The sequence below is a fragment of the Strix uralensis genome, chromosome 1 (assembly GCF_047716275.1).
Source record: "Strix uralensis isolate ZFMK-TIS-50842 chromosome 1, bStrUra1, whole genome shotgun sequence".
Taxonomy (NCBI): Eukaryota; Metazoa; Chordata; class Aves; order Strigiformes; family Strigidae; genus Strix; species Strix uralensis.
Window position 1 is genome coordinate 140,232,028 of NC_133972.1, and position 26,559 is coordinate 140,258,586.

Below are 26,559 nucleotides of genomic sequence, written 5' to 3' on the forward strand. Positions count from 1 at the left end.
ACTGTATTCTTTTTTTTCTTGATATTATCCAGAGGTAAGCCATTCAGCTCAGTAAGTTTGTTTTGCATGCAGTTTTATCAATGGTCATCACATTTTGCTGAAGATTTGAATGCTATTTCTAAGATGTCCTGCTTCCATGCTTTATACGTTGTCTCTTGCCTACTAGTCTATCTGTGACACACTGTGTCAAAACAATCCATGCGTATGGGATAGGCATAGCCTAGGATGTATTTTTCATTTTCAGTGGAAAACATGCTGTGAGCTCTCTTGCAGTCTCCCCATTTAAGATTTATAGTTTGGTTTATGGACTGATCTGGTGTGATAGCACTGTCACTGTTTCAGTACTGCTAGCTCTGATCATCTAATTCGTGGTATAATGATACTTCCTTTGGTGTGTACTTGTAGTAAGAACATATTATCACTTAATATGGTTATTGAAAATTGTTCAGTAACACGTGTTCTGACTGGATTGTTTTTGTGCTTGAGCTGACAGAATCATTTTTCTGATCACAGCCAGCCAGTTCACTTTGTCTTGCTACCCAGATGTACAGAATCACATCTTTGACATCTTCTCTTCTACAGATTTGTTTTCTACTGCCCTGACTTAAAGCAGAGTACCTCTGTGGCCTATCTTTCTCCTTTGGCCCCAAAATGACAGTAATCGCTGCAATCAGTTGTACTTTCTTATTTTCCATTCTCTGTGAAACAAGTGCATTAGTGTTACCCAACTCCACTGACCTACTCCTGTCAGAAAATAATTTCACTGACATTGAGACAGCTTTGGCAGCTCATCTGGACTCTGCAAAAATTCCCAAAGCCAGGCGGAAGCGCTACATTTCGCAGAATGACATGATTGCCATTCTTGATTATCATAATCAAGTGAGAGGCAAAGTCTTCCCACCTGCTTCAAACATGGAATATATGGTAAGTGAACTTTGTTTATTTCAGAGTAAAACAAACTGTAAGCCAGTGATTTCATTTTCTTAAACAAATTGTGAGGGTTAAGTAGATAAATGATTTTTAACTATTATTGCTTACTAAAATGTTCTTTCCTTACATTTTTAAAGTTGCATTAACTTAAGCAAGCAAAAGCTAAATACTGAACTCTGAACCTTTTGCTTGCCATGTTGAATTTTCATTTTGGTGAGTAGTCCCAGTGAAGCTTCTGGGACCCAAGTAAATGGTGTTGTGAGTTAACTGCTTGTTGACCTGAGGAATATTATGTGATCACAACACGTGATCACATGTGTTTAAAGTGCTCATCATTAGTGGCCTCATTGCTTTTGTGAAGTACACTGAAAGTCATTGCCCTGATCTATGCAGAAGGGTAGCCAATGACCATTTCTAATTTCTTTCACACATAATACTTTTGGAGACAATATGGTAAAACTGTTCGCAAAGTAATTCATCTGATGCACTGTCTCATGCTCATGTATTTTATTAACTACACAGTGTGCACCTAATACTTCTATTTTTCCACCAAATACAATGCTGCTTTTAAAAGTTTTTCTAGTACGTAGGATTCCAGTGTGCTCAAAATGTTATGTTTGTAGTAGGCACTTTTTCCCATTATTGGCAAATACTCATTATGTGAATTATCTGTTCCTGCAGGTATGAGAGAAGTTATTAATTCGCTGTGATTTCATACTTGGCACTACTAGCTAAAGCAGCGTGTTTGCTATTTTGTGTCCCAACTTCGAATGCATGCATACTGTGGATCTCTAATGTTAAACATAGGTTGGCCAAGCAAAAATATTTGTTACCTTTTAAGTAAGGTATTCACACTGTTTTGAAGGCACAGGCAAGTTATGTCAGCACCATAATATCAGCTTAAAGTTGCAGAGTTCTCATATTACAATAGACAGTTAACAGGTTTGAGGAACAGGACACCATCAGCTTGACTTTAAGGGGATAATAGTAATAACAACTCCTCCTTTTTAGCAGCTAATGACTAACAGTTTGGAAATCTTTCTATTACAGATGTTACCTAAATCTGGATTTGATCATATAATCTGTTTAGCGTATCCCAGCAGCACGTCAAAATGCTGAGTGCACTCAAAACATTGCAGGATGAAGGCCTGTTGCTTATACCATAGGCTGAGTTTGAAGCTTGAAGTGGAAAGGTCAGAGGCAGAAAAAACAGAGAGGTCAGAAGTCAGGCTCAGTCATCATTTTCATTGCTGTGCTCTCCACTGACATTTCCTTTGATTCTGCATAAATAAACTTTGTTGTAATGTCTGAGGGAATGGCAGCCTACCATGCCCTTCCTTGGCTTGTATGTTTTAAAAATGTGCTCCTGCAGTTTGCTTAAGTGAAGCCAGCACCCTGTCATATTCCCAAGAGTGTTCTTAGCCTGTTCAGTATAAAAAACTTCAAAAGACAAAGCAAGCTTCTTTTGATTAAATCTCTTTTAATGCACTCATATGCATAAACTGCCAAGATTTTACCTGTATTGGTTGAGTATTCTGCTTTATTTGCTCTGCAATGGTACTGTGCAAGGTTTGATACAAAATCAAGAGTGAAGCTGTGCTCTTTACAGCTTACATGCTATTCTGTTCCTTGCTCTTCTCACTATTGCTTTTACCAGTACCAACGAGTACCTATGCCCCTGTCATCATCAGCTCCATCAGTATTCTCAAGGGCAAGGTCTAAGGCTTTCTTTCATGTGTGGTTTCCCAGTCTGAAAGTACTTTGTGACCTTCATACTGCAGAATTCAGAGTAGCACCTCAAGCTACGTAGGTAATGATCCAAAGTGCAACTTAACTTGGATCCCCAAGTGGCAGCCAACCCCTTTGCCACCAATTCTCTTTCAGAATTTAGTCGGTCTGTGTGTGGCCCATGTAACTTTACAGAATGAAAAAAGCCCAGTGAGCAACGTCACTCATAGCTTACTCTGCTGTCTGGTTTGTAGCCATGGCATCATCTATTTATCAACTTCAACAAATTTATCATCATCGACTTTTTACCTCTGTGGCTACAGAAAGGCTCTGGTAGGAGTGTCTTAAAGGTGACATTGTGGTGTAAGCTGTACCAAGACTGGGGACCCCTGTATCAGTAATGCACATTTGAACTTGTTTAGCCCATTCTTTGGTCTCTGTATAATTTCAGTGTATGCACAGCATCTGTTGTGTCTTACAGGGACATAAGATTGCCACTGTTATACAGAAAAGACTCAATACTCATTTTCATAAATAAGATAGCAAGCATGTTGTCATTACCAGCAGACAATGTACACTGTGCTGAAAGAATGTTAGTGTGTTCCTGTCCTGAACTCCATGGAAAAGTGCAGTGGTAGTGATGAAAGTGGCCTTTCCCATTTCCCCTAACAATGACTAAAAAGGATGTCACATGTTAGAGAGCTGGAATTACTTACAGATGCAGTAGATTGTGGAAATCTCTTGTAAGTATGTTGAAGTAGAGAAGGACTAAGCAGTTTGGAAGCACAAGAAAAAGATGTTTTCTCATCTTTTCTCTCTCCACAGTCATATTAAATTGTGTTTTGTTCTTTTTTCCTAATTCTGTTAGGAACTCTGTTCTTCTCATGAATGCTGTATCACATTCTCACTTCTGTACAGTTCCATTTGCTTTTTCTTCTCTATTGGTAAGAACTCAGGGTATAGCTATACAGTTGGTTCTTGGGATTCCGGTTCTCCACACCCAACCTTTTTTGGGGCTTTTCTCCTTGGCACTTTCTGTTCCTTCCTCTGATGCAGTCTACTTCTCACATATTCAGTGCATTTATAGGTATTTTGAACTCCTTTTGCATTGTTCTCTCTGCCCCTACTGCCTGGAAAGTTTGTGTGCTGTAGGACTTTGGACGAGACGTCTCAAAGAATTGCTTTGAATACACACGTGATAGGTAGGGGAGGTTCAGATGAACACTGCAGTAACAGAGCTGGGGGAGTGTTTTAATTCTCTCTGGGAGAGGTGGGTCTGAGTGCTGTTCCAGCCTGTTGCTGTATGCAGTCCCCAATGAAAGTGGACAGCTGGGGAGCCAAAAGCAATGATGGGAGCCATTGTTCTATTATCAGTCCCTAGTGAAAGAAACTGATGTGTCTTATGCCGGTTAGACTTTGGGAAATCTTTCTCTTGGGAGATTAGCACCCTATGTGTCAGACTTTAAAGTAGTCCTCCTTTTGGTTCTGCTTCTCGTATGCCTTCAACTGGAAGTTTTTATGCAAGTACAAATCTAGAGTCAGTGCATATGTGAAGGAAAGTGAAAGAGAAAGGAAAGAAGAACTTTCAGGCCTATAATGTAGAAGTAATGGTCTCTTCTTTAGTTTGGGTCTTTTTATGACATCCTTCATTATTCCTTATCCTAAGACTGTTATTCTTCAGTCTTTGCTTGTGCTCTAAAAGCTGACGCCATACCTGCAGAAAGAAAGATGACACCATAATTTTGACCTGGCAAAGGGTGAAAGTCATCCATTTGACTTTGCATATTTTTTCTGGAAAAAGCAGAAAGATTCCATAAAATTCATGATGCAGAAAAAGTGAGGTGTAGAAAAGTTACCGTAAAAGCCCGAATAGCTCAGTCGGTAGAGCACCAATCTTCAGCTATGTCTGCACATTCCAAAAGTTACATTGACCTACTCTATTCTCAGTAAAAAAAAAATGTTAGCAAGATATTTTGGCTTACAGAATTGCCTGCAGCTCTCTAGTGTGAAAGGTATGTAAATCTACAAATCCAATGGAAGTCTGAACAAACAAATCCCGTTCTTTGAATGCTAATTCTGTACTACAGAGGCCTGCGTTGCCTTTCTGGAACATCTCATCTACTCGGTAGGCCAGTAAAGATTTGCAGTATGTTGCCAACTGAAATTTGAGTCTCATAAAGCATGTCATTTAGTATTCATTGTTACTATCTTTAGGCTCCCAAAACTTTCATTAATGAAGTATCTGTTCTTATGACAATCAAATGTTATTTTTACTTTCCTACAATCATCCTCACCTGAGGCCAGTTTCTTAAAAGTTCATATGGTCTTTGTGGCAACCCAAGTCACTGCATGCACGCAAAACCTGGTCGAGCAGGTGCTTACATATAGGCATGCTCTTTACAGTTTGACATGCACCAAGCAGAAGCAGTAACTGATACAGCTGGGCCTTAATAAACATTGAACGCTGTCCTCCATGGCATTCCCGTTATAACTTCTTAAAGAGCCATAACGAAGGATAAACCGTGAGTAGTTCACTGTTGGCTCTGCAAGGATGAGTCCTGAGCCCACTATTGATCAACATAGTCATTAGTAGACTGGCAGTAGCATGTCTAAAGTGTAATAGATGGGACAGGATTTCACACTCAAAAACATGAAGCTGAATGTTTGCAGAATGCTGTCTGAAGATTTTGAGAGCAGAAAAATGCTTTAGATAAACTTGAGCCTGCTTATGTATAGAAGATGTTCTGAAATAGTTTCAATTCCTTTTTGTTCAGTGATTGCATAAATGCACTTTTGTATTTGGGAAAATCTGCCCCTTGTTGAACATGTTACTTTGTAGGACTCAAAATAGTAAAAGATTCCCAGACTAGCCTGGAATGAGTTAGTTTGGATACCCAGGAGTTATTTCATGGCAACATAAAGATAGTTTCTCATGAGCTGGTGGCAGAGAAGTTGGAAGGGAACAGAGAATCTGAGCCTATTCATTTCTAGTAAATCCACATGAAAGACTGTGATAAAATGGATAAAGGAAATCAACTGTTATTCTAAAAGAAAAGTAATTGTGTTCCAAAAGAAGTTCCTGTAGTCCTGTGAGGGAGTCTGTGTGAGTCATGGGGGAAATCTGTGCACTCTGTATGCCCCAGGAGTGACCCTTTTTGGTGAGGTGATGAATTTGGAGACTATTCTTCCTGTCCATGAAGATCTGCAGACAACTTAAGTCAGGTCAGAGAAGCAAGAAAATAGCTCACTTAGTGGTCACAAATGTAAATAACTGTATTATTATTTCACTCCTAAATTTGGAAGTCTTGATAAAATTTTCTTATTGTCAAGGTGATCTTAAAAATGCTCTGTGAATATGCAATAGGTGATGGGTAAGTCAAAATGAGAAAAAAACGACTTCAGGTTTTCCAAAGTCCTATTTAATACCTAAAGCCTTTTAAATGGACTTGGAAAAAGTGAGTTAATTTGTTTTTTCTCTCCAATTCAAAAGCATTTCTGATACTTGTTTACCTATTTTTTGCTGTTGTCAATGTGGTTTCTTACAGACCATTCTAAATCTTAGAGGACATTTTGTTCTTTGAGTTGTTTGCCCTGGCTCCTCTACGTGGTCCCACTGAAATCATCTGTGTCTGTGAGTAAGGATTGCAGGGCTAGTTTCTTCAAGATTTATGTCTAATGAGTTGGATAGGATCTCTTAATTCATATAGTTTATCCCTGCCCTGTTGCAGGACTTCCTTCTGCATTAAATACATATGGTTTTCATCTTGTCTACTCCTGAACACATATAGTGATGCTGTCTCAGTCACATCTCTTGGCAAATATTTCACCTTAGGAATAGAAATTATTTCCAAATGTCTAACTTAAATATTTCACTCTAAAACTCAGATAATTAATCTTTACATGCACTTTTTAACTGCCCAATAGAATTTCTTTCCCTTTTCATTTCAGACATTACCCTTTATATATTTACTGACAGTTTTCTTGTCAATAATTAAGATACATGCATGCATATAATGCTTCCTTAATTTCCACATGCATGTTTTACAATGTTCTGCATATTGGAGCAAATTACAGTTGCACTCCATTTACAGCTCTTTTTGTTAAATCAGTGAACATCACCCTTAAATGTCAAAGCAGATTAGGCCCATCATTTTAAGTATGCATGTTTAAAGACCCAAGTGCCATAATGCAACGGAGAATTTACCCTAGAAGTTACTGGCAGCCTACTTTTTCCATTGAATAGCTCTGTTCCCTTAAATCCTGTATACATGGTGAAGGTTGAAATAAAGTAATCAGATGATGACTCAGGGTACAAAGATCTTAATCTGCTTTTCATCATGCCAGAGCACAAAGACAATCTCAGTATTCTTCATCCCAGTCTTCTGTGAGGAGAGATATCAAGGAGCTCGAAGCTTCCCCAGTGTAATCCTCCTATCCCAGTTTGCCAGAACTTTTAGCTTGCTCTATGCTGGGATAGATAAGTGAGGTGAGAACAAATGAGAAGCGGTGTAAGGGTGAAATGTGTTCACTGGTTCCAATTTCTCCCTCCTCCCACTTGTGTTTCTGTTTAGCCAACTGATTATGTCCCTTCTGCCTGGTACCATAACCCCGCACCAGGAGTGTCTGAAGAAGAAGTGTCAGGCTAATGAATTCTGGAATATCAATCCTCTCAGAAAATTAGAAGCAAACATAAAGAACTGATGTGGTTTACATGGTTACGGTTAGGGGTGTCTGTCTGCCTGACAGCTTTGAAAAGAAGCAGTCATTTTACAGCATACTCAGCCTTTTTCTGCAGTGGAGGCAAAACATGACAACTGACAGTAAGCTGAAAAAAAGCAAGAGTAGATGGAGCTCACTTTCTGCTAACTTAGAGTTACCTAGCTCTCTTTTTGCCTCACAGGTGAGTTTATTCACTTATCTATTTTGTATTGCACCACTGTCCTACTCGTTGGGTATCAGTGAGATGCAGGATGCTGCTCATTTTTTCTAGCAGTTTCATCTCTAAAAGGCTAGGAACCCCCATTCAGTCTCAGTAACTAAACTGGTGTTCATCTAGGGTCAAATCCAAGTGGATGCTAGCTATATGAAGTACAAAAGCCATCAATTATGTTCAGGGTGAATGACAGATGTGTTTAAGAGTTGAGCAGAAAGGACCTTTCCTGGAAGGCGTTCCTTTAAAAATCTGAAGAACTTCCCCAAAAATGCTGTTGTTGATAAATATTGTGATAAAGACTGTGTTAAACTTGATTTGGTATTAGAGCTCCTTTCCAATGTTTTATGCATAAGAATCTTAAAACATCCATCTTGATGGTGTTTTAGAAGAGAATATTTACATTATTTAAATTTAGTATTAGCAGAAAGCCTTCTAGGAGTTTAAGCAAACAAAAAACAACCTAGCAGAGTCTCAGATAGAAAAGCAGCCTGCCCAGAGCCCTCAGAATTAGACATTCCTTTATTATTAAATGTAGCACCTCTTGAACTTCTTGGCTAAAAACAGAGACAGGGCATTTTTCACAAGAATCCTGATCCAAAGTACACAGTACTTTGTTTCATACATGAATGGAGATGATAGTAACCTTAAACCTCTCAATATTTTTATCCTCTTTCCGTACCTGAAAAGAGAATCTGAAAAGAAGAATAGTCTGTCCGGGTCTGTGGAAATGTATATCCTAAAGACAGCAAGAGATGGAAACCCTAGGATAACCACTTGTTTGCTTTTTGTACACAGAATACTGTCTTCAGCACCGACACCTCCATGTATGAATGTATCTGCAGGTGCCCTGGGATGGGGTTTGAGGTCTATTTTTATCAACTGAGAATGGATTGGTTTTGCCTCTCTATCTGTACAGTGATATCTGTTAATCTGTATCAAGAGAAAGAATCTTAAATTGAGCTTTCTTCTGAGAATAAAGAACTATTGTTCTTATTCTTTATCCTGCAGGAAGAAGAAGCTGCTCTGTGTTTTCTTTTGTGTCATGCTGCCATATCTTTCAGTTAGAGCTACTTAGAAAATAATAAGTATTTTCTTTGAAAACTTTTGAAGAAATTAAGAACATTTTTTGTTTTAATGAAAAGCTTCAGTGGTTAGTGACAAAAAAAGTAAAAAGTGTGGATGTTTTTCATATAGAAGAGAAATGAAACATCACAAAAGAAATACATTTTTCATTCACATTTTGTGGTTTTCAGAAAAGGCAATTTACTCTGATCATATTTAAAATGATAGAGGTCAGACACCTTCCTCTTCAGATTTATGACCAATTGTCAGGGTGACATGGAGCTAGACAAAGTTTGGTCCTTTTTGTTACCACTTCTGAGATAAGCTCTTGCCAACTCAAATATGCCTTGCAGTAGGTTAGGAAAGCATGGAATATTTTAAGATATGTCGCTCTGATATTTAACTTTTCCAAAACCTAAACAAATAATAGCATATCAGGGAAGCTTATTGTTATTAAATCTGACAGCCTACCAATTTTCTTTGTTTCTTATTGTTTAAAAGCCTGGTGCCAAACATGAAAAGAAATGTGGACAACCTTTAGAAGAAACAAATTGACTATTAGCAGTGGTCAAGCTTCAAATGATAGCACTTTGAATTTGGACCAGATAGATACCCAGGAATATAAACTTTTGTATAAAATATGGATTTGAATTTTCATAAGAAAAGAATTTCTGGCAGTGAGGTTTCCTGGACATCTGTCTCGTGATGCCCTGATTACTATAAGAGAGACCTTCTAATACTGAGCCCTTCAGAAGTGTGAATCAGATGTTTAGAGGTTTGGTTATATGAGAGTAAATTGACTATAAAACATTGCACAGTTTTACTTTAAGTTGCAGTGGAGTATTGGACAAGCAGCTTGATGTATTAACCCTCTATTCATTTACGAAAGAATGAAGTACAGAACTGCGATCCCCATCAAGATTTTTTTTTCTCTAGAGGGTAGACTTTGGCAATTTTCTGTGTAAACTTTCTAATTATTACCTAATGCATTTGGGAAGGGACTTGCACATGTGGTAGGCACCAATTACAGTATGCACAGTAAAATTTCTAACAGGTGGCAGCTGAGAGCAAAAAGTATTCATATTCTGAGAGAGAGAGAGACAGCCTAGAGTCCAAATGATCTCAGAGCCCAAATAAATATATAAAGTTTGCCAAATCTGTCTATAAATTCCAATGAGCTCATATGTTTTCATCACACCGTATGTATTGAAAAAAGTGAAGGCAAAGAGATGAGGCTCTTTCAGTCACTCTGCTGCAAAAGCATGGAGGCAGAAGGGCTGGTGGCTTGTTTTATTAAGCTTTGTGCCAGATTTGGCGTAGTGGACGTGGTGGGGGGTCCTACAGAAAGCCTTTGAACCTGAAAATGCTACAGGTTTGACTATGCAAAAGAAACGAGGAGAAGCTGTGCAAGGGACTCTGGCGTGCCCTGCATGCTGCTGTGGGATTTCTGAGAAAACGGCCACCACATGTGCAAGTGGTACGGCTGGTGCGAGGCTGCAGGGCTGAATGACCCATGAGGACAAGACCTGCATGTTGAAGGGTAGCAGCCTACATCTGCTAATCCATTCTGGGACTTGCACTAGCAGCTGTGGAGTGCAGCTGCACAGATGGGCTGGACACGTCGGATTTCATCTCAGCTTCCCAACGTTTTTCTCATAGGAAGAAATCGCTTGAATTGAGGTTTTCTTCTCTCCCACTTGCTGACACTCTGGAAGAAAGAGCTTCTGATCTTCAGCTGGGCAAACATGCAGAAGCACAGGGCTAATGGAGAATAAAATCAGAAGTCTGAGGTAGAAAGGTTAATTTTTTTGACTGGTTACTGCCAAAGGAAGGTCCTACCGGCCACCTTTCTGAGGTGTGTAGGAACCGCTGTGGATTTGTTTGTGCCGTATAACAATCTGAAGACACTAATGTGAGTCCACAGTAAACATTTATTAATGACAAATAAGATGCCAAACTGGCAAGCAAATTGCCGCTTTCTATTACTACAAAATGTAACAGTGTTGACGTGCAACTGTATTCGAATTGCATATCCCAACATTTCATTTGCAATTTCATCATGTGACTACAGTCGTGTAAATAAACTGTTGAAGAGCAGAGTGATTAAAACAGTGAACTTCACCTGTTTGCTCTGGATTTGTGCTCAAACCTGTACCTGGTGCTTATGACTCCAGCTGTACAGTCAACAGCAGCCAGCTGAGGGGCCAGTCATGCTGCGGCTGTCACAGCGTTACCGACAGCAGCCCTCACCCCTTGGGCACTCAGGAAATCCCTAGGAGGGTAGTGAGTGACTAGGATATGTATGTTTTGCTTAAAGTACTTGTTTTACCGCTGAGAAATATGCAGAGTATTATCCTATCTGATATGTCACGTTAAAACCAAAAACAAACACAAAAAACAAACAGTAAAGTACTGAGGGCTGCTGCTGGTATTTAATATTCAGAGCAATGCTCTCCTGAGGTTCTCCTGTACTCTTGTGCAAGTGAGGGGAGCTTCCTTGCTACTGGCCATGAAACTGAGCCAGGAAAGATTAAGGATTATGATGGCAAAAGAAGAATGGAAGCATGGTTCTGTATTGCTTGAATGCTTTGAAATGATCATTAGCAGGCCCCCCTAGGCTACCAGGTTAAAAACATATCTTTATGGATTTCCCAGTTAGCCCATATCTTCTATCTAACAGTCTGTCTGCTGGCAATCTCAGGGCAGGAGCGCTCCTACTTCTAACATTTTTTTCATATTTTCTTTGGGACAATGAGAGCTGTAAAGTTCTATGCTTCTAAAAACATCCAGTTTACACACAGATATCCACACAGAATGAGAAGAGCATGAATACAGTGTATCACTGTGCATTCTGCTCCCTTTGTATTTAGGTCACAAATTCTTGCTATTGGTTGCCGTTAATAACCATCTCAGACTACTTGCAGAGAGAGGAGAGTTCGTTGCCATTTGCTTCAGTAATGATGTCTCTCATACAACAAGGCATGCATAAAGGTATAACAATAGTAAGTCAGATATTTTCTTTTGTCACTGGAAATCTTCATTCTGAACTTCAGGGGAGGTATCTGATTAATCTGAAAACAGATAAATTTTTGTCTCTAAATATCAGGAAATCAGGAAAAAAATTCAAAATGTTTTAGCTTTCTCATGGAAGGTCATCCTGGGCTAAATGGTCATCCTCATCCGAATAATACTTCTCCTTTCTCCACACATTGCATAATGAAGAACCAGACTACCAAAGAGTAGGTTGATTTTTTTTTTTTTTGCACTCCCCATATTTGCCAGTAATAATGGATGTTAACGTCCTCTTCTTCTAAATTCTGAACTTTAAGAACAACTTGCAAAGGGATGCAATTCCAGGTGACAGTATCAGTCATTCTTTCTCAGGTGTGGCTTCTCTGGTGGGACAGCTAAAATGTTATTTTTCAATTTACCTTTTTGGCTCTAAAGATATTACTGTTTTAAGTATCTGTTTTACTTAGGAGGTATTCTACAGTCCTTTTTGTCTACCTGTAAGAAAGCTGAAATAAACATTTTATCTGCATGTACTTTATTTTTGCTTTTGAAGTAGTGAGTCATCAGAAAAAGACAATGTAACATCACTCTTAAGGAAAGTAAATGCAGTAAAGTGTTGACAGACCTTACTGATGACTTTGGAGGAAGCCAGTAATTGCTTTCTGGGGCGGGGGGGGGAGGGGCGGAAATCACAGCATGTTTTGCAGAATTTACCAATCAGATCATAAATCTGAGGGTAGGTGTCAACAACACGGAAAGTGAAAATTATGAATTGTCTGTCTTTTTTTATTTGACATTGTGTTGAAGAGATGTAATAGAAATGGATGCCCATTTGGATATTTATAGAGAAGCCCAGGCAGATTTTTTTTCATTTTAAAATTATGAAATGTTGAAATTCTGCTTATTTTTCAAATAGTGAGGAGATATTCTCTTGCAGAAAAGGGAAACAAGTCATTAACATATTCTGGTATACATAAAAGCAATTTAAGAATATAATATTTTCACACTTGCAGCGGTAGGAATTGTCTGTTTTTAAGAAAAGCATCCATCAAGGGTTTATGTAAAGTTCCAAGACAGTCATCCTTTCCTTTCTTGACTTAGCTAGTGATACTTTGGATGATCTATAACATCCTAGAACTCATCTGTATTACTCAAAATATGAGAGAAAGCCTTGACAGAATAAGGAAAACTTCTCTCTCCTTTTTCCTAAATGTCAAAAAAGTTCTCTCTAAAGCAATGGGAAACGTTAAGGTGTGTGATCAAGAAGCTAAAGTAATAGATATACATGGCCACTTCTATGATTGAGCTTTTCCTCCTAATCAGCAAATTATGAAATTAATATTTATTAAATGCAGTTATTTATTATGTTCCTAGCTCTTCCAGCTATGGAAAAATCTCAGAAAATGACCTGACGTAGTGTTTTCTCCAGGTGTTGGCATCCTCTGGATGGCCAAGCTGAGCTCTGAGAGACATGGACTGCTTCCTAGAGGCCTGTGGACTGCCAACTGACATATCACAAAGTCAGCTTGAAACCCAGTGTTTTAATACTGGTTCCAGGCAGAAACGTTGTGGAGCCTGTGTTTCAACCATCTTACTGAGACAGGTTAATTTAAGGAAAAAACACAGTCATGTCATGAGCGTCACTGCTATCTAGAGGTCCTGAATCAGACCTTACACAAGTAAAAGCTTTAGTTTCCTAACCTTTATGTAATTACACAGTACAAATATAATGAAGCCAGACTAAAAGGACTCCAACCTGTTGTGCAGCGAAGAGAGGTGCTCTGTGAAAACAGAAGGTCCTTAAGGAGGGTCTGATATTAACTATTTCACCTAGTCATACTGAAGGCCTATGGTGAATATATGCCCCCTGCTTTAATAAAGGTACAGATCCCAAATGACATGGTTCCTTGACCCCATCAAAATCCTGAGGCCTGATGTTTCGTTAGCACCAATGATGGGCTTCAGACCCTGAGAATGTTGCTTTGAATCCCTGCTCTGTTTTAGTTAGTGTAATTTAACCATTATTTCATATATCCATCACTCACAGATGTTCTCAGCAAAGTTTGCATATTCAGGCTGTGCTAATAGATGTTGCAGTAATGCATATAAAACTAGGAATATGAAACTTTTTACTTTTCAACTAAAATTACCACAGGGTAAATATATCGAGAGTAGTAGTATGTTTGCAATAATACAACAGTCCTTTAGAAAGCTTGCAGTCAGAACAAGTGATACGGATTAAGAGTGCTTCATTTAATTTGTTTTGTAAACTTGTTTAATGTTTTCTACTTACAGGTAAAGTAGTGAGGTTGCTGTCTGAAGTACCTTGTTGCTTTCAGGTTTGCCTCCTGTTCTGCAACAGTGTTTGCCCCCTAAGAAGTGTGTCAAAAGAAAGCTACTCTGTTTGAATGATTGATATTAGGAGTACAATTCTGACTGTAATGAGAACGAGCAGAACAGTGTTTCTAAATTCAAGTTATGGTTAAAAATGGTTATGTACACCATTCCTCAAATTAAAGCATAGCTATTAATGGAGGAAGGGAACAGCCAATTATTTTTCAGCAAACGCTGTGGACAGATCTTTGTAATATTGCATCCTCATCATGTTTATTCAGCTTCACCATCATATTAATACCTAAGAGAATAGTTGTGATCAGGACCTCCTGTTCCAACAAAGCTGTTCCAACAAAGAACAAAAGAGCAACTCCATCTCTTCTACATATAAATTATCTAAGAACAACTGAGACACGGCTATAGAAACAGCTATAGAAAGGGAGGGTATGAGGGAACTGTGACCCACAACATTAAAAGGATTCCTTTGGGGAAGGAAGCTTGCTTTTTGGGCTTCAAGAAATTTCATTCAAAATGAAAGAGATTTCGTTTTGTGCTCCATTGCTTATTATACATTATGGGAATAAAAGAGTTCATTTTACTATTTGTTTACAGAATGAAACAAAAAAAATAACATCTTTGGTGAAGTTCTGGCCTCACTGGCAAAATTCCTGCTGACTTTATTAATGCTAAGATTTTAGTCCTAACTCTCAACCAGCATGTGCTCTGCAGAGTGCAGAGAACACCCCAGAGCTGCCTCATAAAGCCTCGTAAAGTGGTCTCTGATGTTGAAACTCCCCATGTAGAAGCACTGGCCTGTTCCCTGTATTCAGTCCTCTTGACAATTTTCAAGTGAAGTGTAGTTTTGAAGTGTAGTTTTGCAGGGAGCAGTGCAGAGAGCACAGTCGGACAGCTTTCTAGGAAAATAATCTTTGGCTGAAGAAAGAAAAATAAATTGGCCAAAGGATGTTCACTTCAAGTTGCCAGTGGAAGTGTGGTGAGACGCTTTAACTCTATCGCAGCTCAGTTAGACCCAGTTGAGGAGTGGGGAAGGTTTCCATGCTGGACCAAATAAATCAGTGATCTGGAGAGTTTGGGAGGGGGATCTTTATACTGGGTGGAAGGAAGGTGACTGCTCTGCAAGTACTAACGACCTAGCAAATGAAGATTTGCTATCCCCAGGGAGAGAATGAGCATAGTTTGGCACTAGGGGTTTGCATGATTAGCATTTGAGGATGAGTCACCTCCTCAGATCTTGAGGCACTGAGTATGCAAATCTTTCTCCCTTTTTGATTTTACAATTTTGTGTTCATGTAAGACGGCTTTCTCTAACATGTTTAGTAGAAACACTGGATTGTCCATCATTTCAGCGTTTATAATGTTGTTTGTTATACTGTTTTTTAAACTCTTTGCTAATTACCTTGAACTTTTTAATTTATCCTCATACAGAAACTGTTGCTCTGGGTTTCAGGTTACTTCAGTTTCTGTTTTTAGGATATTTTTCTATTTCTTTATATGCTGTTTATCTATGTACAGCAATGAAGCCTCATAGGTTCAAAAATCTAAATGTCTTTGCCCAGTTTTCTTACCTGCCCAAAACAGGGGACAGAACTGAGATACAGATTAATACAAGTGTGGACTCAGGATCAGACTTGTTTTGAAAGGGGTGAACTCATGGTACAGGATCTTAGAGATTAGAAGATTTTAGGTCATTATGAGATAATAATTTTTCGGCTTCAGCCCATATTAATTATTTGTCTTTCTGGTGGAGATGATCTAGAGCTAGTCCTAGAGAGACTGAGACCACCTTTTCTTATAAGAAAATAAAATAAAGGTGAAGCACTTCATCTTCTCCCATGAAATACAAATGATTTATGTAGTGGGAGGGAACTCTGTACAGAGGCTTTTCACCAGCCTGCTAATGAAGGAATGGAGGAAATTAAAAGGTGCTGCATATGCTCCCCTCCCCCTTATTTCTTATTCAGTGGTTATTTTCTTTCTCTTTCTCTCTCTTCTGTTTGCCAGAAATTCCATATGTCCAGAAAGTGGTCAAGAGTGAATAGATAATGGAAAGCAGAGCACACTATATATCACAGTAATGCTTACATGCCAAACCCACAGCTTTTTAACTGTGTTTGAAACAAGCTCCTGAAACTTTACCAATCAAATGCTGCAGATGATTCCCGAGAACCAGAAAATGAAGCTAAGGAGAAATGAAAGTAGACTAGCAATGCTCTTGCTGTCCAAGGCGGGTGCCATGCCTAGTTTAGAGAGGGCATTAATAGTGAAAACCTAATCCAGTCTTCACATTTCTTTCAAACACCTAACATGCTATTTTGCGAGGCAATTTAGTATGCGAAAATATGCTGGGTGGAAATCAGGAGCTTGGTGCTATTTGTGCAAATACAGTACACATTTAGATTATTGTGGGACTGCAGCCAGGTCACTTGGGAGCAAGCACGCAAACCTCATGTTCAGCCTCCTGGCAGGGAGCATTCGTGCCAGAAGCATGATTAATCCCAGCAAAGGAGAGTGTTTATGGGGTGTCACAGTCCTGGCGGAGCTGCCCCATGTGGATGCACACCAGGCAGCTGTGTTTGGACCCATGTGCTGGACCCATGTGCTCCTCTGTTCCCCTGGGCCTGGGCAGGCTCCAAACGCTGACTGTGGCCCTGGCCTCTCAGGCACAGTCCCCAGGCACAGTTTTATGCTTGTACCTGCTGTTGCCCCCTCTTTAGTACTTACTGTTGCCCCCTCTTTAAGGGGACCGCTTATATACCACAGAAATTATAAAGGGTTTTTTGCAGCTAGTTGACTTAATGGCAGAGATACAAATCAGAAGAAATGCCTGTACACAGTTTTCTTCCCCTTGGGCCTTGGAACATTTCCTGGGTTTTGAATGGTGCCATAGCAGTCTGGGGTCTCCTCTCTTGTATCCTAGTGCTCCAGCTTAGCCTTCGTTTCTCAAGTTATAGACTTATCTCTAACTCCTCTCAGAAACTCTCTTCATTTTTCAGAGCTGAACTCAAAGTGTTCCCTGGTCTGAAGACTATTCCTTCTTAGTATGCTTCTTCCTAACACTTCTCTGTTTTATCCTTTTACTGACAATTTGCTTTCACTGTTTTGGGATCTTTTACAAACGGGTGTGAAGTAAATCTGCTCTGCTTTAAGCACTATCCATCTTATGTTCCCTAAAGTGGTTCCACTTGAATGGAAGATAATTTGCATTAGGGCTTCATATTGATCTCTTTTGCACTTCTTCAGCTTTAATGTAGGAGGCACCTCACCCACTCCATATTAGCAAAAGCTTGGTTCACCGATACAGCAATTTCATAAAATTTATTAAATTTTGTCCTTTTCACTTAGAGAAATTTCACAAACTACCAGACAGAGTCAGGGCATGAATTGCTGTCTTAGTCCATGATCTGTGGTCAGTCTTTTCACTCTGCAGGTTTGTAAAATTTAAACTATGAATTCAGTGTTAGGAATCATTATTAGTTCATAGTACAAAGAATATTTGTCATGTGGGCCACCTCATCCTTTGAGAAGTTTATTTCTGACTTTGCTTCTTATTTCATACCTCATAAAGCATACTCTTTATTTCATAGCCACTGAAGATCTATAAGTTTGGGTTTGTGTTTAAAAATCTGTGATGGGCTGGGTACGCAATTTTACCACATTCTGTTCCTGCCTTTCTACCTGCAATTCACTAAAACTATCCTGCACCAAAACACTCAACTTGGGGTAGTCAAAATGTACATCTAATTCCAGAATCTACAGCCTACTTGAGTATCACTTAAACACTAAGATATACTAGGATTTGTGTGTACTTGTAATATACCAGTGAGATATGCTTTATCTGGAGCTCCAGTGGTGCAGTAGGTTCTATTGCCGATACCTCTGTTATTGCTGAGGCAAGCCTATTTGCTGTGAAGAAAACAGCAGAGTTACAAATCAAGCATTTAAATGATCAGGCAAAGCATATAAAGGAGACAGTGTTTAAGTTCACTTGTCATGTTCCTATCATTGGAGAACTTAAGAAGTCAAATTGTCTCTTCTTACAGAGCTGTTAATCTTTTCATTACAGGCAGGGAGCAATGTCAGCTTCCATGCAGAATAAAGTGGTGAAACTCATACTGCACCTGGAAACTGTCCATAGTCTTTGACTTTGTGGAATCCCTTTTCTTGACCTTGTTGCCTCAAATATGAAAAGCTGACACACACACTCTCTCTGTCTATAGATACTCCTGAGATCCTATTTCAAATGCGTTGGAGTTCTGTGGAGTATGTAATACCTGTGCTGAATTGTTCTTCCTCATGTGCCTCTCCTTCACTTTTACCTTCTGAGTCCCATCCAATGTTTCACTCCTCTCCACACATTGAGCTCATCAACACAGAAGGGAAGATGGTAGGAGAATGCCTGTTCAGTGAAGGGCTTTTCCAGAAAATAAGGGAGACATCTGAATATTTGGCTTTCTCTGATGATGTGGGCAGGAATTCTGTCCAGCGATAAGGAAAATCCTGCTAGATTGTGTACATCCTGCCCCACAGTTTTCTGAATTCAGTAGCTCTCTGCCTAGTTACAGATCTGATGTGTTATGATAGTATATTTGTGAGTTAAGATACTTGCTTTTTGTGTTCTTGCACTGTGATTGCTATTTGTTTTTTTCTGTTCTACTGCTAAGGTTATTTTATTTTGTCAGGTTTGGGATGAAACTCTTGCCAAATCTGCAGAGGCTTGGGCTGCTACATGCATTTGGGACCATGGACCTTCCTACTTACTGAGATTCTTGGGCCAGAACCTGTCTGTAAGAACTGGAAGGTAGGCAGATACCGAACAAAATAGTTATTTTGTCAGCCTTTGAACAGCCTTTGAGATCTAGATCTTAGACTGATGCAAATGTCACCCGATATTCTAGCAATAAATTATATCCATCTATGTTCATTTGGCTTAAGAGTATTATTGCTTAATGCTGTGCCCCTACTGATATGTGGAGAAATGTGTATTTAGGTGACTTCCATCAGAGGAATTAGCAGCAAAAAGTTCCAAAATACCTAAATCTAAAATGACATGTTTTTCTTTCTGTATTTTAAATAAACCCAGGTATCGATCTATTCTCCAGCTGGTAAAGCCATGGTATGATGAGGTGAAGGATTATGCTTTCCCTTATCCTCAGGATTGCAACCCCAGGTGCCCCATGCGATGTTATGGACCCATGTGCACCCATTACACACAGGTTATATAAATTACATTCTTCTATTCAAAATCTACTGTCCAAAGCTGGACTTTTCTGTGATGTATTTATAGCTCTCTCTCAAATAAATGTATATCTATATATTTCTTTTCAATTTGGACTTCACCAATAATAAATATTTATTCAGATGGTTTGGGCCACTTCCAATCGTATAGGCTGCGCAATCCACACATGCCACAATATGAACGTCTGGGGATCTGTTTGGCGACGAGCTGTTTACTTGGTATGCAACTATGCCCCAAAGTGAGTTGCTTTCTTTTAATATATTTATTTTTAAACTTCATGCATGTTTTGGTCCTCTCGTAGGACTGCTACTCCTTTTTCTCTAGCTTGACCTCTATTTGTGCTTTTTCTGCGGGCTGCTCCTTCATTCTGACTTTACGTCTGAACGTACAGAAAATGCATGACTTCGGTGTACAAAGAAGAAAAAGAAATAACCTGATGTGTATGGAACAAAACCAAGAACTTGTTTTCTGTTATTGTTCTTATTATTATTTTAACTTTGTTTTTGTTTTCCTCCTTTGTGCTGACTCTGCTTTTGGTTCCTTCTTTCTTCACTCTGTTATATATACTCATGGTGAGCTAGACTTCCTCAGCAATCCCACGGTAGATCAGGCCATTGATTTACTGTGAACACATGTTGTTGCCCACAAGATACCTGGTTTTTTATGACCATGCTACATAAAGGTATTGATAGCATAGGTTTCCTACAAAGTCTGTCTACCTAGGCTCAGTGTCTACAAATCTCATCTTGCCTTCCAAATTAAGGTCCTTTAAAGTATAGGTCATATACACCCATAGGTGGCCCTGTATCAGGTAGCTGTGCAGAGATCTGTGTTAGGTTGAAATGAAGAAATGAATTTTCTCCCAGCATTTCCTAGACATCATCCCAAACTTACATCTGAGTGCAGAATGAATCAATAAAGTGTGGCTCTGGGAGAGCTTCGATTTGAGGTCTGGTTTGGACAAGTGTTTCAAAAGCAGCATGGACAGTGTAGATGGCTGGTTTCTCTGACTGTGTATTAGGCAAAGCCATAGTTCTGTATAGGAATCTAAGTATAATCAATTGTGCATGTTTTCCATAAACTCTCAGTGGCACAGGTCCATTTGTGGTAAAGTAAATGCAAGAATATGTCATTATTCTAGCTGTTACATGAGTAAAAGAATTTTTAAGGATTTTGCAACTTAAAAGAGGATAGGATTTAGTAAGAAAACTGACTTGGGAAAAAAACGCTTCTGGAAATCAAGGATATTTCTGTCCTTTGACTTTAATATCTACTAGAAAAGGGTGGTAAGAAATGAACATGAGGGAGCAAAGATCAGGCAGCAAAAACTGTATCTGACTTTTAGCTCCACAACATGGACAAAGTGAAATCAAAGTTTATAAGAGAAACCCAAATATTATTTTTTATGTATCTCCATTTGGAAAAAAATATTAAAATTTACAAACTTCCTAGAATACATCTTTCATGTTCATATATAGGAAAAGAATGGTTTTATAAATTAGGCATTATTGAAAACTGATGCATTGTTTGTGTATCAGTTAACAATGAATTAATGATATTTTATATTTTCTCAGTCTAAAAATCTCAGTTTTTCAAACAGCAAACCAAAGCTTGGAGTTACAAGCTTATTCTCTGGGTGAGATTTTGAGTAGACCTTTGATTCATGGGTAGTGGAATCAGGATTTTCACTTCTACTTCTTGCACAGTCTCAAAAAGGATATTGAGTGGTCTTGCTCGGATTAAGTTTATGTTCCTAAGAATTAATTAAGTTGAGTTAAGGACATTTGGCTTAGAGTCCTTGGACACACATGCAGAAGTCTCTTTGCTGGTCAATAAAGGCTGTGTCCTTCTGAGTAACCAACATATCAGAAACTCCTCTAAAGAAGAAGGGGGTGAGTATTACAGCCCCGACCTGAGTTATTAAGATTGGAATTTGGCAAAGATTTAGGATTTAGAACTCCAGTAATTTTCACTGTTGCCATGCTGTAATGTTGAGAAATATCTATGCTTCTGAAATCAGGAAAAAAAAAGTTAAGGAGGATAATTGAAAAGTTTATAAAGGCCCTGCCCCTGGTTATCTAATGGACTCACACAAATGAGCATTGCCTAGAAAATTAAGCAGAGATCGGCTTTTAGCAAACTCTTTCTGGATTTTCATATCTGTTATCAAACTAAATATATTTCCTGAACACGCAGTCTGCTGTACCCATTTGGATGAGAAGCAGGAATGAGCAATTATTTGAGAGATTCCTACTTTCTTCCAAAGCACAACCCAGACCAAGGCTTTTGATCCAATGTTACTGGCTGGGAGGTGGTGGATGAGAAAATGTTTCTTAAATAATTGCATTACTCACTGCTATACCACGTCACATGCAAACTAAAGTTCTCTGCTCAGTGAGACATAACATTTAAATAAAAATCTAATTTTAACTTTCTTTCTGCCTACATCACAAGTGTTACATGAATCTCTAAAAGCCTGGGGTTTATAGAAGCACCTAAAAGTCTGGATGAGTTTTTCAGATGTTTCTGTGTCTTTCAGTTACCTCTTTTCATATGATCACTCTCCAGAATTGTACCCCTTTCCCCCTGGGCTCTATTACACAGCTCTACTCACCAGATGTGGGCCCATCTTCTCCTCCCATTAACATCTATGAGACCCCTACAAATGCCCAAATTACAGTTCTTTTTAATACATTACTGGTGCAAATAGTTTTCATCTTCCCTTTTCTCTAACTATGAATTCAGTCTCAGAGCTTCACAATGTGGATTTAGGGTAGTGCAACGTAAGATTTAGCTCAGTTTGGTTTTCCACCTTCCAAAAATGAGCTTTTAAGATAACTGCCAGACAAAAAGTGGTCAAGGAAAACCTTGCACCAATGTTTATGTTGCTAATTTCTCATAAATATAGCCCTCCAGTAAAAAATACTTTGTCCCAGGCTCAGAGAATCAAAAATCACTTGTAGCAAAAGCAAGAAGACTGTGACTTCACCACAGACACTAAAGAACATGGAATGGACCACTGGTCTAGGGTGACATGGTCATTCTCCTGATGGTTTTTGGGAATCAGTTTGTCAGTAATATAGAAATATATTAATGTATGTTTTCAGTAACAAGGCATTTGTAGGATATCACTGAAGACATTGATTTCAATCACTCAAACCAAGTGTGGTTAATGAATTTTTTTTTTTCCTCTCTGAAATTACTAAGCATTCTTTTTCCTTTTTCATTTTCAGGGGGAATTGGATTGGAGAAGCACCATATAAAGTAGGAGTCCCATGTTCAGCTTGTCCTCCAAGCTATGGAGGTTCTTGTACCGACAATCTTTGTTTCCCAGGAGTAACATCAAACTACTTATACTGGTTTAAATAAGTTAAGGTTTACATTATTTTGAAAAAAAATGTGGATGAGTAACAAGAAGCTTGTATATTGAATTTTGCACATATTATATAGAGAGAGATATTGTAATAATACTCTGATGTTTTTGTATGCTTCTGTATAATTAGCTTTCAAAGTATAGTGTAATTTGGTTTTAACTCTTTGGGATTTAAGACTCACATTAACCCTTTTAGATTAACATTTTGTTAAAGGAGAGCCAACAAATTTTCACCTTAGCTAGTGTAGCTTCCTGAAGATTAGGTTCTATTAAAAGCACATTAAAAGATAGAATATGACTTCCTTTTAAAAATAATAGCTCCAGAAAGAGAAGGGTCATTGTTTAATACTGTGCTTTGAATATGGAGTGTGACGTGCAAAGCAACAAATTGTCCTCACGCTCCCAGTGGTTCCTTCCATTTACACCTGTGCTTTCACCTGCAAAGTGAATGAGACTCTGAGCAGAGGAAAACATATGTGCAAGAGAAACTGCAGGATATTACCTACCTCATGCACAACATCAAGTCATTTATGTTGTTTCAAGAGTTCAGCACACGGCTGCTGCTATCATCAATGATGCCTGTGTGCAGACAGGAAAATTAGAGAGAATGAGGAACCACACTAGACAAGATGCAGTGGCTGTTAACTCACATGCCTAAAGTCTTAACTAGATAGAAAGCTACATCACTTTAAATGTACTGGTATAATAGCACAGCCTAACTCTGCCTTCCTGTGTTTCTAAACACAGTCATAATGGTATGTAATCATAGAATGTTTTGGGTTGGAAGGGACCTTAAAGATCATCTAGTTCCAACCCCCCTGCCATGGGCAGGGACACCTTCCACTAGACCAGGTTACTCAAAGCCCCGTCCAACCTGGCCTTGAACACTTCCAGGGAGGGGGCAGCCACAGCTTCTCTGGGCAACCTGTTCCAGTGCCTCACCACCCTCACAGTAAAGAATTTCTTTCTGGTGTGCACCAGGTATAAATAAAGCACTGGTATAATGGTGCTTTGCAGCAGTATGTTTATTCTTGTACAGGATGGCCAAGAAATATATTGCTACAAAGCAACGTACATCAGTACATGATATCCATACTGTCTTTTACATTATACATTTGCCAGTATATATGTGCTATCCTCCTGACTGAAACTCAGCCAGGTGAAACTTTCAAGGAGCGATCAGACCTAAAAGTAGATACAAGGATTTCCAAATAAAAGACATCAGGCAACTTTAAAACTTCATACAGATTTGTTAGAAAAATTCCAAATTTCTAAAGCAATTGGCAGTGTCCTTTAAAATATATTGTGCTGTTTCATGAAAATATCTGTATGAATTACTAAAACCCAAATCTATTTATTCATATCTTTCCTGCCAAAACCTGAACACCTTATGGGTGCTTACTAGGACATCTATAAAGAGGACCTACACTTTAAGCTAGAATATTATGCAGGTAGTTTTCTTGAAAAACACATTACAAAAAGGAAATCGAATGTCTGCCACAACTACTGTGTCATTGAAATAGTCTCGAGTTTTGGCTTTATATTACAGGGCAGAATGTACTCCACTTTAAATATATGTGTTTAGTCTGCTTGCACTGCTAGATTTAGACCTCTGAAATTTATGAACTTTGAAAAGCAATACTGAGTAGAGCAAGCAGAACAACAGAGGATATGTATGTGTCTTTAAGTCACTAATTCAGTCCTTCTGAGGCTGTTTTGAGACAGTCTGTCACCAGAATATGAAGTATCATATTGGTGATATAAAAAGAAAGATCAGAGTTTGAATACTTCGTGGTAGTTATTCTTTTATTCTAGTAAGATAGCTGTGGCGGGGGGAACGGGCTCTACAGCATATGAAACGTAGCAGGTCTGTCCGTCTGGCCATAATCTGATCCCTCAAAGAATGTCAGCAACTGATCCGTGGCTCTTTAGAAATTTCTGGTTAGTGACACTTCTGTATCTATGTGACAGAACAATAACTAGACAAGTATTTTCTCTTAAAATGTGTCCATGATTTAAAAGAACATTTGTAATATTGTACTAACTTTTATCCTAACAGTTACAATATGGATGATTTTCCTTTTGGTTTCAAAGGGGCTTGGACTTATACAGTGCTCAATCGGTCGAACACTTCGGCTGAGTAAAATCCAGTCCTGTTTTGGGAATGAAACACAACCTCTTTGCGTCATCTGTGTACACATTGAAGGAATTCAGTGAGACAGAACTACTAGGTGGGTCACTAGCCCTCAGACAGCACAGTTTTTGACAAAGATGCACGGGACAAATACATTTTTGTTCTGCATAAGGAATCTTCTCTAGAGATAAAGTCAGCACAGTTAAAACAGTGCATCTAGCCATTTTCAGTCTTTTTTTTTTTTTAAATACAAGACAGGAAGCAGAACATAAGCAAAAGTTCAGGTTAAGCCGTGGAACCTACAACAGTAGGTCTAACAATAAATGACTATGCACTTTGGAACTTGCAACTTGTATGTTGTATGGTACACTTTCCAAACAGGACTAGACATTGTAAATTAATTTATAATTCTGTAATTCAACTGAAATTATTATAACGGGTATATATGTTATCGTATCTGTAACTTTTTAAGTTGCTACAAATACCTTGATTTTGCGGACTGTTTTGTTTTCTGTGGATATAGAAAACTTTGCTTTTAACAAACAGGTGTGCAGGTTTTTTCACAACCCATAATGGTGCTAGGGATTAACTATCGTAATCACACTGTAATTGACAGCCGCATAAAATGAGCTGAGTATAAGCTATTTCATATGAGCAGCTCCTGGTAAAACCAGCCACAAGCACTCAAGCATTAGCTGAATATTTTTCACTGAAGAGAGGATTACAGCTCATCAGATATTTGATTACCACATGAAATTTGCCCTTCCATTTTATTTAATAAGTAGTTTACTGAAGGCCTTTCTGTATTACCTATTTGAATAGCACCACTTTCTATCATCTTTTTTCCCTTGGGCCAGGTAATGACAGTGCCAGTAGAGCTCTACTTTGCCAGTGTCAGTGCTGCCTGAGTGATTACCTGACACCAAGAGCTGCTAGAAGAAAAAGTACTGAAATGTGTGGAAGACTTCAGATGTCTTTGACAGTATATCTGCTCTGATCCACACAGAAAAATTCTTGATGTGTTCAAGGCTATGCTGAGGCAAACTACCCCCGGTTGCTATTCTGATGGCTTTGAAGATTTGTACTAATTCCTTCCAAGCAGAGTGGTGTGCCTTTAAAGACAGAAATTAGCTCAGAGTTCTGTTCTAAATATAAAATTGTAAAAGTATACACAAACTAAAATAAGGCTAAAAATATTTTTGGTCAAAATACTGTGAGAGGCATAACAGTAAAAATGAAGTAATTGATATAATTAATTATTGAGTGCAGCTGTTTATAATCTGCTTGTGATTGCCTCATTTAAACATCTAAGATGATGGGTAGCAATTGATACCTTTTGGTGCTAACCTCTATGTTCTGGTGCTGAAGTTATACATTATTTTTTTGTGGAAGATGAGGTTTACTTCCAATATTACCATATACACTCCAGTGTTTGTGAGACCTTTTTCAACTAAGCATATAATTTACCACTAGGCCAGATTTGCTTTCAAAGTTCCTTTTTATGGTTGTTACAGGCTCTAATGAGAGTTTTATGTGCATCAGAGAGAAAAATGTATTCCCGTTCAAAACCAAAACAAACAGCACCTTCCTCTCATCACAACAATGAAATATCTGTGGAACAAATGATGGGGAGAGTAAGACCTCTGACAGTCATGACTTCAGACTGATGCTAAGCAGGTTTTAGTGATCCCAAATCCTCTCTCTGGGGTAATAAATGACTTCAGAAAATCTGCGCTTGACCTTGCACACTCATCCTTGGGAAGCTGTGTGTTCCCCTTCTCTGAGATTGGTTTGTT

At 38.6% G+C, this 26,559-nt stretch overlaps 1 protein-coding gene across 1 annotated transcript; it reads left to right on the top strand.

The window, feature by feature from the left end:
• Window positions 1-651: 651 nt before the first annotated feature.
• PI15 (peptidase inhibitor 15) lies at window positions 652-22,664 on the top strand. Its single transcript, XM_074893999.1, has 5 exons — window positions 652-924; window positions 18,700-18,818; window positions 19,101-19,233; window positions 19,379-19,494; window positions 22,490-22,664. Exons 1-5 carry the CDS (start codon window positions 652-654, stop codon window positions 22,623-22,625), a joined length of 777 nt encoding a protein of 258 aa, XP_074750100.1. The 3' UTR covers window positions 22,626-22,664.
• The last annotated feature ends 3,895 nt before the right edge of the window (window positions 22,665-26,559 follow it).